General features: G+C 47.4%; 1 protein-coding gene across 2 annotated transcripts in view; it reads right to left on the bottom strand.

The window, feature by feature from the left end:
• The window catches only part of CACNA1A (calcium voltage-gated channel subunit alpha1 A), a 250,937-nt gene that overhangs the window by 110,630 nt on the left and 123,551 nt on the right, over positions 1-16,756 (bottom strand). For both annotated transcript variants that reach the window (XM_069590901.1, XM_069590900.1), the window contains exons 7-9: positions 2,547-2,650; positions 1,336-1,451; positions 89-145 (exon numbers count right to left, since the gene is read on the bottom strand). In XM_069590901.1, coding sequence (XP_069447002.1) covers positions 89-145; positions 1,336-1,451; positions 2,547-2,650 — 277 coding nt within the window. The remainder of the gene's footprint in view (positions 1-88; positions 146-1,335; positions 1,452-2,546; positions 2,651-16,756) is intronic.

The following is a 16,756-nucleotide window of genomic DNA, read 5'->3' as shown; positions in this document are numbered from 1 at the left end:
AGAAAGAAGCAACCCGTTCCCCAGCTCTGACTCTTCCTGTGTTCCCTGGGACCCATCCCAACCCCCAAGCCAGGTTCAGAGCAGTTACCATCAAAGGGATGCCTCTGCTCCCCATCAGTTTCATCTTCGGCGAGGATCACCTCTTCTGAAGAGCAAGAGCACATAGTTAATTTACGCTCCAGCATCTGGAAGACTCTCCGGGGGATGGGTTCCCTTGGATGGGAAAGGAGAAGAGTCCTCCCAGGCACTCCGGTCTCCCCTTGCTGAGTGACAACTCTATCAGCCAGAGATGTGCTTGCTAACTTGCTTTTGACTCCCAGCCCCACTTAAGCAACGGTTGTAATGCCAACATCATCCCTACCTGCTTCAAAATAAAAACCAACCTCCTAACCACAACTTATAAGATCTTGCCTGATCTGACCCCTGTCACCTCCCTATCCTCCTTTCCTCTTGCTCTCCCCCTCACTCTGCCCCAGCCCCACTGGCTTCCCTGCTGTGACTCCACCCTGCTCCTACCCCAGGGCCTTTGCACTTGCTGTTCCCTCTGGGGGGAAGGCCCCTCCCCTAGACATCCACATGGCTTCCTTATTCACTTCCCCCAGGTCTCTGCTCAGAGGTCACCTCCTCAGAGAGACTCTCTCTGATCACCCTGCTGTCTCTCTTTCCTGCCTCCTACCCTGTTTTACTTTTCCTCTCAGCATTTAGCAACACCCAATATTATGTGTGTTTGGTTATTTTCTGTCTCTCTCATTAGACTATCAGAGCCCTGCAGGCAGAGATCAAATCTCAGTGTCTAGAACACTGTCTGGCATACAGCAGGTGCCCCATAATTGTCTGAATTACCAAACAAATGAACATGTACAATACCTACTGTATGTTAGGTACTGCTTTCTCTCTCTTTTTTTTTTTGGCTGGGCCACTTGGCATGCAGGATCTTCCTTGACCAGGGATTGAACCTATGCTCCCTGCAGTGGGAGTGTGGAGTCTTACCCACTGGACAGCCAGGGACGTTCAAGCACTTAGCTTAGATTACAGCTTTATGAGGTAGGTACCATCATGATCTCTGTTTAACAGGCTAGGAGATTGAGGCACAGGGCATTGCTAGGCGGTGGCAGAGTAGGGATCTAAACCAATGTCTGGTTTTAGAGCTCTCGAGTATAATGTTATGTCATGTCCTGGCTTCATCTCTCTGGATTCCTGTTGCCAAACATCGGGACTACCAGTTCAGATCCTCTATCCCCTCCCCTCATCCATCTCCAAACTGCATGCGTGACTCCCGGTGAGCTCCGTGACATGGGATTTCAGTTCTTGGGCCCCGGGATGAAAGGGCCTCACCTGCTTTTGAGATCCACTCCATGTACCCATTGAGCTCTCGTTCAATCTGCTGCTGCCGCCTCAGCTTCAGAAAAGCCCGCCGGTTCTCCACCCGCTCCCTTTCTTTGGCAAACTCCCTGAAGAAGCGCAGAAGAGTCAGGTCTGGCTGTTTCAGAAATTTTAGGGAGTGTGCGCAAGCATGTGTGTGTGTGTGGATTCAGAATCCCTGGAGGGCAGTGCATTTAAACAAGAGGAATCAGGTCTTCTGGGAGAAGATCAGAATACTACAGGAGTGGGCATTTCTGCCAGCTTCCCACGTTTCCCACCAACTACACCCAGTTAGAGAAAAAAACCCCCACAAAACCATGAACCATGTCATGCCAACCACTGCTGGCTGTAAACCATTCTCATTCTCTGTACTCTTGGCTAAAGAATAGTTCCATCCCTTTTTAAAGTTAGGCCAGTGACACATAAGCTGAAGATTTCTGCAGCAATCTCACTTCCATGATATAGCACCCTTCGGGTTTCCCTTTTTCCTCTTCCTGTTTGGAGTGTGAGATGCCTATCTTGTGAGTGTGAAGTAGCCATTTTGACACCATAAAGAATTCATGAGATTTAAAGTCTCTAATAAGGATGTCAGCATGGAAAGCTAGAAGAAGCTGGGGTCTATCACGACACCATGGAGCCAGGAAACCAATCCCCAGGCTTGTAGTGAGAAAAATTAAACTCATTTATGATGAAGCCACAAAAACAATCTTGGGGGTAGGGCACAACGTGTGTTATGAAAATGCATGTTTGACTGTATGCTACAATTTTATATTTGGAAAATAAGGGAAGGGGAAAACCCAACCTGTTATTTTTTTAAAAAATGTAAATAATAGAAATTAAAGCTCTATATAATTTTCTTGTGTTTTGTGTTGTGGGTCTGAAAAATTTGAGAAAACCTTCAAAAAAAGCACTGAGCTACATTTTGGAAGTAGCTCAGTGCCAGGGGTGAAGCTTAGTGAGTGAAGTCTGGGTTGGACTTCAGTTCCCATGAATCTCTTCACTGGGTGTCCCCAAAAGTGCACAACTTGAGCATCTGTACATGGATTGCTGATAATGGACCAATAACCCAAAGCAAGAGAAGAGACCTATTCTGTGCCTGGAGAATGAAAACAAAGTTTTGATGGCCTCTTCCTGGGGAAAAGATGGCATGGGGGAATGGGATGGGAGGAGTAGCAGAGACTTACCCAGACAGCACACCCAGTACGAGGTTCAGCATAAAAAAGGAGCCGATGATGATGAGGGGGATGAAGTACAACCAGTTCCAAGTGTTCCCTGAGGCATCGTTGCTCTATGAGGGGTGAGGAAGGAAAGCAGGTGAGTACCGAGTGGGACTTAGGTGGAGGGGTAGCCCTGGTTCTCCAGGGGCTTTGTCCTCAAATGCCCTTGGCCTGTGGAGTCCTAGAGTCCTTGTAGCCCAGAGAGGGGAAGAGAGCACAAGATCAACCAGTGGGGGAAACTACAGAGGTACCACTGGAAGGACAAAGCTCCCTCCGACTCACAGGTTTTCAGGGGACCAGAAACCAGCATGAAACTCAGGAGGACTCCCACACCAAACTCCAGGAGCAGAAGGGGAAAACCTCACTGAAGTGTAGAAATAAACCCTTAGTTCCCTCCCTCTCTCCCAAATAGTCACACTGTCTCCCTTGAAAGGAGGTGCATGGTGGCAGGGTCTGATGGTTAGGTTAAATCACCAAGCTAGACAGCAGGACCATGAACCTTTCCCTCAAGTGCCTCCCTCTTCTATTGCCTGCCCCATCAATGTCAACCACAGAAAAACTGCCAGGAAAGCCTATCGAGGTCAATTTTCAAGGGGGAGGATTGTCCACAAATAGATTCTTCTCTGGGAGAACAGGACACTATGCCAAGGAGGAAGTTAGGAGGGGAAGAAAATCAAGACCAGAGAAAGAAAGAGACATAAAATCCAGCACTTAGAGAGCACTTTGTTTGTCTGTGCCAGACACCCTTCTAAGCAGTACTGATGCTGGTTTATTTACTCATTAAATCCTCATGATGTCCTTATGTTATTGTCATGAATTGTGGAAAACGAGGCCCATGAAGTCAAAACTGAAGCCTGAGCTTACAGAGCTAGATAGTGGTGGACACGGGATTTGAACCAGGTGGCTGGACCCCAGAGCCTATGGACTTAACCTCTGTCCTAGGGCAGTGGGGGGGAAGCCTTCTGGTGCTTCATCAGCTCTGTGACATCTGCAGAATGTAGGGGCCCCAAATGTGGCTTTAAAAGCTCACCTTTAAAAGCACATTCGGTGCTACTGCAGCCCTGCAGAAAGGCTAAAAGGAGAATGACTGTTAACGCCAGGTGCTGGTGAGTCTGTGAAGGAACTAGAACTCTCACATGCTGTCAGTGGAGGGTAACGTGGTGTAGGAGTTTCCTGTGGCTGCTGTAACAGAGAACCACCGAACGAGTGGCTTCAAACAATGGACATTTACTGGCGTATAGTTTGAGGCCAGAAACCCAAGATCTGGGCATCAGCATGGTTGGTTCCTTCTGGAGGCTCTGAGGGAAGACATGTCCCATGCCTTTCCCCTGGTATCTGGGGGTTTGCTGACAACCTTTGGTGGCCCCCTGGCTTGCAGCTGCATCACCCTGATTTCTGTCTTCATCAGTACCTGACTTTCTCTCTCTGTGCATGTCTGCCTCTGTGTCCAAACTTCCCCTTTCTATAGGGACACTAGTCATACTGGATTAGGGCCCATCCTAATGGCCTCTTCTTAACCAATTGTTCCTGTAATGACTCCATTCCCAAATAAAGTCATATTCTGAGGTACTAAGGGGTAGAGCTTCAACATGTGAATTTGGGAAGAGGCACAATCCATCACACATAGTACTACTTTGAAATGGGATGGGACTTTCTACTAAAATTAATCATGCACCTTCACTATGACCTGATCATGGCACCCCTGGGATATTATCCAGCAGAAACATGAACTTGTCTATGCCAAAGATATACGTAAGAATGTTCACAGCGGTGATCTTCATAACAGCCCCAAACTGGAAACAATCTGAATCCTTGTCAACAAGAGAGAAAATAAATAAATGGAATATTGTGCAATGAAAGACTGCCATTTATCACATGAAACCTTCCAGACTTGGCATCCAGCAAAAGCCAGACAGAAAAAAGCATATATTAGGTCGGCCGAAAAGCTCATTCGGGTTTCTCCACCTGATGTTACAGAAAACCCAATAGAACTTTTTGGCCAGCCCGATATATAAGATTCTACTCATGTAAAATACAGAAACAGGCAAACAAGCTAATGATATCTGAGGTCTAGATGGAGTAGCCTTTGGGGAGAGTAGTGACTGAGGAGAGAGCAAGAAGAGAAGCTCTTGAGGCTGAGAAGGCTCTGGTTCCTGATTCTGGGTGCTGGTTATACCCATGTATCCAGTTTGTGAAAATTTATCAGGCTCCTTGCTTATGATTTGTGAAGTGTTCTGTATATTGATTTCACTTGAACCTCCCCCAAAGATTTTTTTTTTTCAAAGAAAGTCAATTTTACCTTAAAAAAGCAAGGAGATTCTGACACACGCTACAGGGTGGATGAATCCTGAGGACACTATACTAAGTGAAGTAAGCCAGACATGAAAGGATAAAAACTATACGATTGTACTCATATGAAGTTCCCACATTTGTCAAATTCAGAGACAGAAAGCAGAACGGTGGGCAGGGCCTGGGGGAGGGGGACAGAGGGTTAGTGTTTAATGAGGACAGCATGTCAGCTCTGCAAGGTGAGAAAGTTCTGGAGATGGACAGTGGTAACAATTTATATCAACATGAATGCACTTAACGCCGATGAAGTGGGCACCTAAATGGATTAGACGGTCAATTTTAGGTTATACTTATTTCATCACAATAATTAAGAAAGAAAACAAACCAAAAAAGCCAACTTTTATCATCATGGACACGGGCTCTGGGAACAATAAAGGTGCCAGTCCCAGCTCATATTTGTGTTCTAAGACAGTTCTAATGCTTTGCTTCTGGAAGGTTCTGGAAGAAAGAAAAGGGTCAGCAGAAAGGACTGGACAGAAGGCAGAACTGGCTTTGTGTTTCCCCCTCCAGCACTGCTGCGGCTGAGGCGTTTTGTTCCCATTTCTTGGGGCTAAATATAGACCAGGAGAGAAAGCCTGCGCTGGCCAACAGATGAAAAAAGTCTGGGCTGCCTCAGGAGGCAGGTTTGGCATGGAGACAGAGTGGTTGGGAGTGGGGGGAGGAGGGCAGGCCTGAATGGGGGAGAAGTGGCTGAGGTCCCTTGGTACCAAGGCAGGCCCTCCATCCCGGGATCTGCCTACACCCCAGCTTCCTGATGCACTTAAAGCACCTGGCCCCGTGATGCTGCCTGGCATAAAAGACACTCACGATGCCAGGGCCTCAGCCTACCAGAGCCCACTTGATCCTCTCACAAATTGTGGTATGTGATCCTTCCCATCTTCCTGGGTGAGGAAACTGAGGCAAACGGAGGTCAAGTCTCATGTCCGAGATCCCTGTCGTGGGCTGCAGCGTATCCTGTCAAAAGGTATGTTGAAATCCTAACCCCCAGGACCTGTCAATGGGACCCTACTTGGAAACAGGGTCTCTACGGCTGGCATCAGGTTAAGATGAAGTCATGGTCTTGGGCCCTAGTCCAGTAGGACTGGTGTCCTCTTAAGAAGAGGAAAACAGGGATTTCCTTGGTGGTCCAGTGGTTAAGAACCCATCTGCCCGTGCAGGGGACACAGGCTTGATCCCTGGTCTGGGAAGATTCCCCATGCCACAAGGAAGCTAAACCTGTGTACTGCAACTACTGAGGCCCGCGTGCCTGGAGTCCTTGCTTCACAAGAGAGGCCGCTGCGCGAGAAGCCCGCACATCGCAACTACAGAAAGCCCGTGCACAGCAGTGAAGGCCCAGTGCAGACAAAAATAAAGAAACAAAATAAAAATAATATTCAGAAAAGAAGAGGAGAACACCAGGTGAAGACAGGGACACACAGCCATGTCACAGTGGAGGCAGAGACTGGAGGGACGCAGCTGTGCATCAAAGAAGGCTAAGGCTTGATAGCCACCACAAGAGGTTTGGAAGAGGCAAAAAAGAATTCCACCCAGCATCTTAGAAGTAGTGTAGCTCTGCTGGCATTGGAGAGGCAGCTGGGACAACCTCTCTCACTCTAGTAGAGCTTGTTTGAGCTGACAAAACACTCCTTGATTCTCACAGTCTCCGCACCCAGTGGATGGGGGAAACTGAGGCTGCGGAAGATGCTTTGATTTGCCTGGCTCACACACAGTGTGGATGGCATGGCTGTGACTAGACCCATCATTCTGGCTTGCATCCGACTGATTTTTTTTTTCTATCTCACTCATTCACTGCACTTACATGGTATTTTCTGTTTATAAAAATTGGCCCAAGAGAGTCTTAAAGAAGAGGGAAAATACTGATTCATCTCAGCGCTGTCGGTACCTAGCGTGGTGCCTGGTGCTTAGCAAGCACTCGATAAATACTCATCAAACAAATTAATGGCCGAGTCCCAGTAAAATCCTTAAGTGCCTTTTGGTTTATGGCTTATTTTCCTCTAATTTTTTTGCGCATGGTTCATTCAGAAGAAGAGTAGAAGATGCAAAAATAAGCCCCCCCGCAAACAACCAAACAACTCTCAGCCCAAAAGAACACCCAACTCCCCAGCATAAAGGATAAGGATGGGGTGGTCTAGACAACAAACGTATGGGTACCAAGGGGGAAAAGAGGATGTGATGGATTGGGAGACTGGGGTGATACATACACACTGTGCCGTATTGCTGTGTTCAGTCACATCCGACTCTTTGCAACCTCATGGACTGTAGTCTGCCAGGCTTCTCCATCCATGGGATTTTCTAGGCAAGAATACTAGAGGGAGGTGCCATTTCCTACTCCAGGGGAGCTTCCTGACCCAGGGGTTGAAACCACGTCCCTTGTGTCTCCGGCACTGGCAGGAGGATTCTTTACCCACTGAGCCACCTGGGAAGCCCACTGCTATGTATAAAATGGATAACTAACGAGAACCTGCTGTGTAGCACAGGAAACTCTGCTCAGTGCTCTGTGGAGACCTAAAGGGGAAGGAAATCCAAAGTAGACGGAGTCTATGCATACGTATAGCCGATTCACTTTCCTATATAGTAGAAATGAACACAACATTGTAAAGCAACTATATGCCAGTAAAGAATAAAGAAGCCATATTTCACATGAAAAGACGCTGGTGGCTCAGACAGTAAAGAATATGACTGCAGTGGAGGAGACCAGGTTTGATTCCTGGGTCTGGAAGATCCACTGGAGAAGGAAATGGTTACCCCCTCCAGTATTCCTGCCTGGAGAATTCCATGGACAGAGGAGCCTGGCAGGCTGCAGTCCATGGGATCACAATGAGTCGGTCACTAATTATGAGACAAATGGAAATCAACCCTAAATGCCCATCAACAGAGAAATGGACTAAGATGTGGGACAAAAGAATGGAGTGGATTTGACCATGAAAGACCCAGAGCCCCAAGGTGCCATGAGGGAGGTTGTATTTTTGTCCCAGTTTCTGAAAAAGTGTTAGCTGCTCAGTTGTGTCTGATTGACTCTTTGTGACCCCACGGACTGTAGTCTACTGGGCTCCTCTGTCCATGGGATTCTTCAGGCAAGAATACGGGAATGGGTAGCCGTTCCCTTCTCCAGGGGATCTTCCCGACCCAAGGATCAAACCCAGGTCTCCTGCACTGCGGGCGGATTCTTTACTGTCTTGAGCCACCAGAGAAACCCCAGTTTACGCCTGCTATTAAATCATGCAATGCCTGCTAATTATTTTTTGAGCCCTCCTTTCCTCCATTTACTCTCAAAATGGTCCTTGTGTGGGTGGTAGATTATGTGGTCTTTCTGTTTCTGAGGTCTCCCGTAACCTTCCCTGGCCTCTTCAGCTCCCTTGCTCATCCTCACTCCTCACTTCCAGCCACATGGGCCACCTAGCTGCTCTTCACAAATGCCAGAACCACTGCTACCTCAGGGCCTTTGCACTGGGTCTTGTCCCCCTGGGTCTCTCTTTCCTCATATACCTGCATGGACCCTCCTCACTTCTTTCAGGTCTTATTAGAAGAACTTCAACCTCTCACCTTGAGGGTCCACAACACGTCTACTGCTTTATTTGTCTCAGAGTTGGCAAACCACTGCCCACGGGCTAGTCACCTGTTTTTGTAAAGGTTTTTTGGCACACAGTCATGCCCATTCATTATGCATCTTCTCTGTGGCTGCTTTTGTGCTATGAAAGCAGATTGAGTAGTTGTGACAGAGGCTACATGACCCACAAAGCCTAAACTATTTAAGATTCTGCCATATATATAAACATTTCTTAATTATCTTGTTGACAGCTTGCTTCTCCCACCAAAATGTCAACTCCCCGCCAAAAAGGGATTTTTGTCTCTTCCTCTTGCTGCACAGAAAGTTGCCTGTATGCAGTATACATCCAATGAATGTTTATTGTGTGAATGTGTAATCTAAAGTGTCTCCTCCCCACCTCCCCGCCGAGATCTAATGCCAAGATGAACATCTATGAATTAACAAGGGCTGAGGTCAAGGATTAGTTTCTACCATTCGTGACTGGCATTTTAACTGTCGACTAAGCACAGCTTTGTCGCTTTCCTAATTGACACCGAGAGAGTAACAGAGAGTAAGAGCAACAAAGAAAAGCACGGAGAGGTGGGATGGAAAGAGAGAAATAGATGAGCGAAGGAAAGGGGGAGGGAGAAAGATATAGAGACAGAAACCAAGAATGAAGAGAGACAAAGAGAGAGGGAAAAAGAAGGAGAAAGGGAGTTTTTAGAGAGAGGGAGGGACTGTAATGGCTTCCCAGGTGGCTCAGTGGTAAAGAATATGCCTGCAATGCAGGAGATGAGGGTTTGATCCCTGGGTCAGGAAGATTCCCTGGAGAAGGAAATGGCAACCCACTCTAATATTTTTGCCTGGGGAATCCCATGGACAGAGGAGCCTGGCAGGCTATAGTCCATGGAGTTCAGAAGAGTCAGACATGACTTACTGACTCACCAGCAACACCAGGGGAGTGTAATAGTGAATGCCCAGTGCTGGGTTTGAATCCTGATTACACCACTCTGACTGGGGGATCTTGACAGGTCCCTGCATCACTGTGGGCCTCAGTTTCCTCATCTGGAAGATGGACCTAAAAACATCTCCCCACATGAGTTTTTTAAAAATATTCATTTATTTATTTGACTACACTTGGTCTTAGATGCAGCAGGTGGGATCTAGTTCCCTGACCAGGGATCAAACCCAGGCCTCTTGCATTGGCAGCATGGAGTCTTAGCTACTGGACCACCAGGGAAGTCCCATGAGGCTGTTTTATGGATCAGTTGATGATAAAAGGAAAATGTAGGGATGGATGCAACAGGCTCTCAGCAAATGGCAAAATGTTAACTTAAGATGTACTGGTTCTGCCAGGACCCCAGTCTTTTTAGCTCCCTGCCCTGGTAGCAACCAAGAGAGGGCATGTCCCATCACCCACACTGCACTCCCACGCTACTTTGGCCCAGATGATGAGGAGCATGTTGGGGATGTCCTCTGCATAGGGTGGGGTGATTTCTTTTTTTTTGAGTCATGCAGGCACATATGGTGAGGGGGTCCCTGTGAAATGAGACTGCCTGTCGCTCAAGCAACACACAATGCTCTAGCAAACGGCCCCAGTGCAGCCCTTCTGGGCTTCCCCTATCCCACCCCCTTGAGCTCAGAGAGCCAGTCCTCCAGCCTGTTTGCTGTAGGAGGTGGCAAATGGCAGATTCCAAGGCAGCCAGTGCTGAGTCAGAGCTGGATCTCAACCTTACGTCCATGTGTGTGGCTCTGGGCCTGTTTCCTCATCTGTAAAATGGGGATATTTAAGGCTCTACCACCATGGACTCACAGGTGGTGCACAGAGAAACACCTAGAATAATGTGGTAGAGATGAAACATCTGATAATCCACTATTATTCCAGTATGTTGCTCAGGTCCAGATTGGGCCCCAGGAAGGTCCAGCAATGAGGCTTGTCCAGTGGGCACTGGAGCCATGTGGGTCCTTCAGAGGCTCTGGGACAGGGGAGCTGGCTATGTTGACTGAGGTTCATTCTCTAGCAGTTAAAAATGACTTGGACTACACTTTTGGCACAGAATTTCAACATATACTTGCCTTTGCAGTCTTTGGGCTTGGATAAGCACCTGCCCTACACAAAATCCTAATGGAGATAGGGTCCACCATCCCCAGAGATGCCCCAGAGGCCATCTCCAAGGATCCCTGGTTCTCTAGAGCAGGGCTTCTCAACATCAACACTCTTGACATTTTGGACTTGGTAACTTGTGGTGGGGGCTGAGCCAGACACAGACGGCAAGAACTTGTGTTACTTGCCAAACTATCACCTCCCTGGAGGGTTTTCCTAGCCACAGTAACCACAGACGTCTCTGTGAGATTCTCTCAGTCTCAGCTGGGGTGGGAATCCTTTGGGGTCTGAGAACAGAAACTAAGGAGTCTGAATTTGCATTGAAAAAGTTAACCCTTCACTTTCCCAAAGAAAGAATTTGCCTGCAATGCAGGAGACTTGGGTTTGATTTCAGGATTGGGAAGATCCCCTGGAGAAGGGAAAGGAATTCTTCTGTAAAGATTTGTCTCTTCTTTACTTATTCTGTTAATTTAATAATAAAATAATACGATGATTACTTATTACTGTATGTCAATCAAGAAGCCATTTATTTTTGTGTGTATTCTCTCTGGACAGGTAATATAAATAAAAACACCCAGAATACAGTGGGCACCCAGAAAATGCTCTCTCTTGCCCTTCCTTCCCATCTCCTGGTCTATAAGTAACCAAAACATCTCTTTTCCCTCCTAAACACTTGACAAATTTAAATATATTCCCTGATTACAAAAGTTAATTGTGAAACTATTATATATACAATTGATAAGCAACAAAGACTTATGGTATAGAACAGGGAATTATATGCAATATTTTATAATAGGCTAAAATGGAATGCAATCTGCAAAAAATAACAGAATCACTATGCTGTACACCTGAAACTAATGCAATATTGCAAATCAACTATCCTTCAATAAAAAAGAGGATAAAAAGCAATCATGTTCACACTGCTATATTTAGAACGGATAACTAACAAGGATCTACTGTATAGCACATGGAACTCTGCTCAATGTTATGTAGCAGCCTGGATAGGAAGGGAGTCTGGGGGAGAAAAGATACACATGTATGTATGGCTGAGTCCCTTTTGTCAACCTGAAACTATTACAACACTGTTAATTGGCTATACTCCAATATAAAATAAAAAGTTTTAAAAAGTCAGTTGTGCTCCTTGGAGACAAGTTTGTCAATGTAGAGAAGTATCAAGAAAGAGATTCCCAAGTCTCACTACCTAGATGCCATCTTGGTACAATGGACTTCAGTCTTTTTCTCCCTTATATTCTCAAGATTATACACTTGAGATTATAAGCTTCTATGGACTGAACTATGTCACCATGCCTAATCCCTGATGTAATGGCATTTTTTAGATGGAGTCTTTGCGAGGTGATTAGGGTTACAGGAGGTCATGAGAGTGGGACCCCTGTGATGGGATTAGTGTCCTTGTAAAAAGAGATCCCAGAGAGCTTGTTCTCTCTCTCCCCCCTCACCATGAGAGGGCACAGCGAGAAGGCAGCCATCTGCAAGCAGGAAGAGAGCCCTCGCCAGAGCTGGACCATGCCGGCACCCTGATCTCGGACTTCCAGTCTCCAGAACTATGGGAAAGCACACTTTTGTTGTCTAAGCTGCCCTGTCTATGGTATTTTGCAATGTCAGCCTGAGCCCGTCTGTCAGCGCACGAGACCTAACAGACATTGGTTCGATCCCTGGGTCAGGAAGATCCCCTGAAGGAGGGCATGGCAACCCATTCCAGTATTCTTGCCTGGAGAATCCCACGGACAGAGGAGCCTGGTGGGTTACAATCCATGGGGTCACAAAGAGCTGGACACAACTGAAGTGACTTAGCACAGCATGCACACCCTGGTTCTTTTTAAAAGAATCAGTTCCCCTTACTTGTCATTATATACGGTGAGCATTTCCCTGAATCCTTAAATATTCTCCCAACAGATGATTTTTAATGACGACATGATACTCCATCATATGGAGGGACCATACGGTATTTAACCAGTTGCTTCCAGTTTTGTTCTATTTTTACAGATAATGCTGGGGTGCACATCCTGATATAAATCTTCGACAGTGTTTCTGATTACTTAAGGTTAGGCTTTTTCTAAAAGCACTTTAACTGGGAAATCAAGTGGGGAAGAAACGAGATAAATTGAAAAATAGAAAAACCTGGACAGGGCCCCAACATACCACGAGGTGAGCTGCTGTTCCCTCAGCTAAGAACGCTCTTCTCTAAAGCATCTGCCTGGCTCTCTTCTCTGTGGAAATGTCCCCTCCTCTGAGAAGCCCTCCCTGATTGCCTGGCCTAAACTGGCCCCTGCACCCCACCGCTTGTCCTCTCATGGTGCTGTGGTCGTCACGGGACAATGGGTCAAGTCACTATGTCCCACATTATACACTTGCTTAGGATTTATCTTCCATATTCTGAGCAGTTTATTATTTACCAGCGTTTACTGGTCACGTCTGTCTCCCCAACGAGGGTGGAGACTTTTGTCTCTCTTCTTCATTGTGCTGTCCCTGATCACCCGATCATTTCCTGGCACACTGGACAGTAAGTAATTCAGTAAGTAATTATGGGATTCCTCTAGTGCTCTGTGGTTGAGCGTGCCCCTGCCAACGCAGAGGACACGGGTTCAATCCCTGGCCCAGGAAGAGTCCACGTGCCACGGGACAGCTAAGCCCGCGTGCCGCAGCTGCTCAGCCTGCGCGCCCTCAAGCCTGAGCTCAGCAACGAGAGAAGCCGCCGCAATAAGAAACCCAGGCCCCACAGGTAGAGAGTAGCCCCCACTCGCCACAACTAGAGAAAACGCGCGTGCAGCAACAAAGACCCAGTTTGGCTGAAAATAAATAATTAAACTTAAAAAATACTAATTAGAATAAGTAATTATGGAATAAACAAATGGATTCCAATGTTGAGAAAAGAAAAGAGATGTTCAGCCTCCACGCCTCTGGATTCTAAAATGCTTGAAGCAGGTGCTTCCGCACTCTCCCATGGATCTCACCTGACAGAGGCTGGTAAGGCCATGCCTACGGGCTTGGGTCCAGCACAATATAAAGGACAAGGAGTCCAGACACTGCACCTGCCTGGGGCTGGATGGAGCTGGGGGCGTCCTAGGGCAGGCCTGGCAGATGGCAGAGCACATGGGCAGGGCTCAAATGAGTCTGGAAAAGCAACAGCTCTGTCTTCGCTACGCAGAAACTCAAAGATGCCACCTTAGCTTCTGCCCTTAGCAATGAGTGATCCTAGTGGTTGTATTCTGGGTTGAGGAGTTGTCTTTTTTTTTTTTTTTTAATAAATTTACTTTCAATTGGAGTATAATTGCTTTACAATGTTCATTAGTTTCTGATTTCATGACAACATGAATCAGCTATAAGTATACATATATCCCCTCCCTCTTAAGCCTTTCTCCCACGGGGGGTGGATTGTCTTAATTTAGGAAGTCCCAGACAAGGGTTCTAGAGAAGGCAATGGCACCCCACTCCAGTACTCTTGCCTGGAAAATCCCATGGATGGAGGAGCCTGGTAGGCTGCAGTCCATGGGGTCGTTAAGAGTTGGACACGACTGAGTGGCTTCACTTTCACTCTTCAGGACAGGGGAGCCTGGTGGGCTACCGTCTATGGGGTTGCACACAGTCAGACACAACTGCAGCGACTTAGCAGAAGCAGCAGCAAAGGGTTCAAGTGCAAGTAGTTTATCTGGGAGATTTATGAGCTGAACTATGCAATTCCCCCTCACCACCCTCCCTGCAGCCAAGATAAGTTGAAGAGCTAACCTCTACGACCTCAGGATGTGACCTTATTTAGAAATAAGGTCGAACTTCCCTGGTGGTCCAGTGGTTAAGAATTCACCTTCCAATGCAGGGCACACAGGCTTGATCCCTGGTCCTGAAAGATTCCATATGTCAGGGGGCAACTAGCCCATGCGCCACAACTACTGAAGCCCTCATGCCCTAGAGCATGTGCTCCAGAACTAGAGAAGCCACCGCAATGAGAAGCCCCAGCATGGCAACTAGGGAAAGTCTGCTCGCGGCAGCGAAGACCCAGCGCAGCCAGCCAAAAGATCACATAAGGAAAAAAAAATTTTTTTTAAAGAAAAATAGGGTCATTACAGATGTAAGTAGTTAAGATGACATTATACTGGAGTAGGGTGGGCCCTAATCCAACACAATAAGTGTCCTTATAAGAAGATGGCCGTGTGCAGATGGGATATTCAAGAGGAGGACAGAGAATCAATAAGCCAAAGAATGCCAAGGATTGTTGGCAGCCACCGGAAGATGGGAGAGGCAAGGAAGAATTCTCCCTGAGAGCCTTTGGAGGGTGCCTGGCTCTGCTGACACCTTCTGGCCTCCACATTTGTAAGGTAATAAATGTCTGTTGTTTTAAGCCAACCAGTGTGGTACTTTATTACTGCTCTTGGCTCACATCAGGCTCAAATTTCTGATCGGGTTTCTACCAAAGTATGAAGGTGGGATATAACTGCATGGCAAGTTCTAGAAGGCTACTCTGCAGCAGTTACCAGAGGGGTGAGAGCAGGTAACAAAGCGGGACCCAGTGGCTCACCTTACTTCCTCAGTTGCCGCCAGAGTTTTCACAATGAAAAATTCATACATTTCTAAGAGAAGTGCCTGTTGGGGTGGAAAATTTGGCTTACAGAGAGCTTACTTAGGGCCATGGTTCTGAATGCTTCACATATATTCACCTTTCCTCAGGGCTGGTGCCCTGTGAGGTAGGACTGTGCTTTTCATTTTGTACATGTGGAAACGGAGACACAGAGAGTGTAAGCGACTTGCCCAGGGTTGCACAGCATGGGAGTGGTGGGGTCGGGAGGGGAACTCAGGCAGCCTGATGCCTAACTCTGTTCTTTCAACTGTTTCCCCTGAGTTTGCGTCTCTCAAGGTGGTTCAGCTCGAAGCTTCCAGGGTAAGTATCTCCTGAGACAGTGGCGCTTCCGACTACAGAACCCTCTGGAAATTTGTGGTCCTGCTCACACTTCCTCACCCACCACTGAGCACATTCCCATTGTCTTCCTCTGAACCTCTTTCTGGATGTCCAACCCCGTGACACAACCTGACCCAAGAAAGCTCCCGACGATCTCAACGTTGCTGTCTGTTCCTAGAGACGCTATGCTCAGGCCAGGTCGTTAGGCAAACTAGGCCACCGTGGCTTTCCCCCACATCCTTCAGATTTCTCTAATGGACACATGGCCATCATGGCAGAAATCTATGTGGTCTATAATATGAATGACACCCCCAAGATGTGGGGACTTGTGCAGTGTGTGACGTACGTAACTGTCCAGGGGTGGGGGACAGGGAACAGGGTAGAATGGGAGGCAGGGAAGCGTGCACATCCTTTCAGACCTGTCCTTAACATTTTCAAGACTGGGGACAAGAGAACCAACTGAGGCCCACATAATATGTGTGAATATTTAAAAACTACTAAATAAAACATGCTCTATGCTTCTCCTACACAAACATACCTTCTAAGCACTGGGAAGGTCAGTCTAGAATTTAGAATCTGGATGTCTGCACTGGGTTACGGGGTGGGGACAGGCTTCCCTGCCCCTTGACCACGGCCTGCCACCTGGGGGCAGGGGAGGGAGGGCTCCACACACACATGGCTGGACGTGCCAATCTGCATGCCCATATTCCAGCCCACATTTGTGCCAACAGCTACCCCAAGGACATTCTTAGACCTCAGGGGATACAATGCGTAAGGTAGTCAGAGAAGAAACTCATGGAAGAATCCAAGTCTATGGAATCTGGGCTTGGGCAGGGAATTCTAGGATCTCGGGTGACCCAAAATATGATCCAGCAAGTGGAGGGGTGGCGGCACTGGTTCCCATCAGCACCACAGGGAGGGGCACAGCTGGAGGAGGGTCAGCACGCGCTCCAGCACAGAATCCCTTTGGATAGGTGTCCAAGACATGTCTCTTTCTTTCCTCCTTTTTAACTTCATGCCACCTTTACATATTCAAAAATCTAAAATTATATTTTAAAACTTGGGCAATTAAAAATTATTCAGCATCTGTGCGCACTCTAGATTCTCACCTCCCAAAGGTGCTTCCCTATTAAGAGTTCTGAGGACAAGATGCCCATATCGTCAAAGGACGGAGCCTTAGGCTGGCTCTCCTGGGGCCATATTGAGCTGTCCTTTGGCGGCCTCCCTGGTTCAGAATCCCTCCACTTCAGCCTCAGGAGTTGGCTGGGCCTGGCTCTCCACCACGCCTC

This window comes from Ovis canadensis, chromosome 5, assembly GCF_042477335.2.
Source record: "Ovis canadensis isolate MfBH-ARS-UI-01 breed Bighorn chromosome 5, ARS-UI_OviCan_v2, whole genome shotgun sequence".
NCBI lineage: Eukaryota > Metazoa > Chordata > Mammalia > Artiodactyla > Bovidae > Ovis > Ovis canadensis.
The sequence above is the reverse complement of the archived record's forward strand: the minus strand, read 5'-3'. Positions and strand labels throughout refer to the sequence as shown.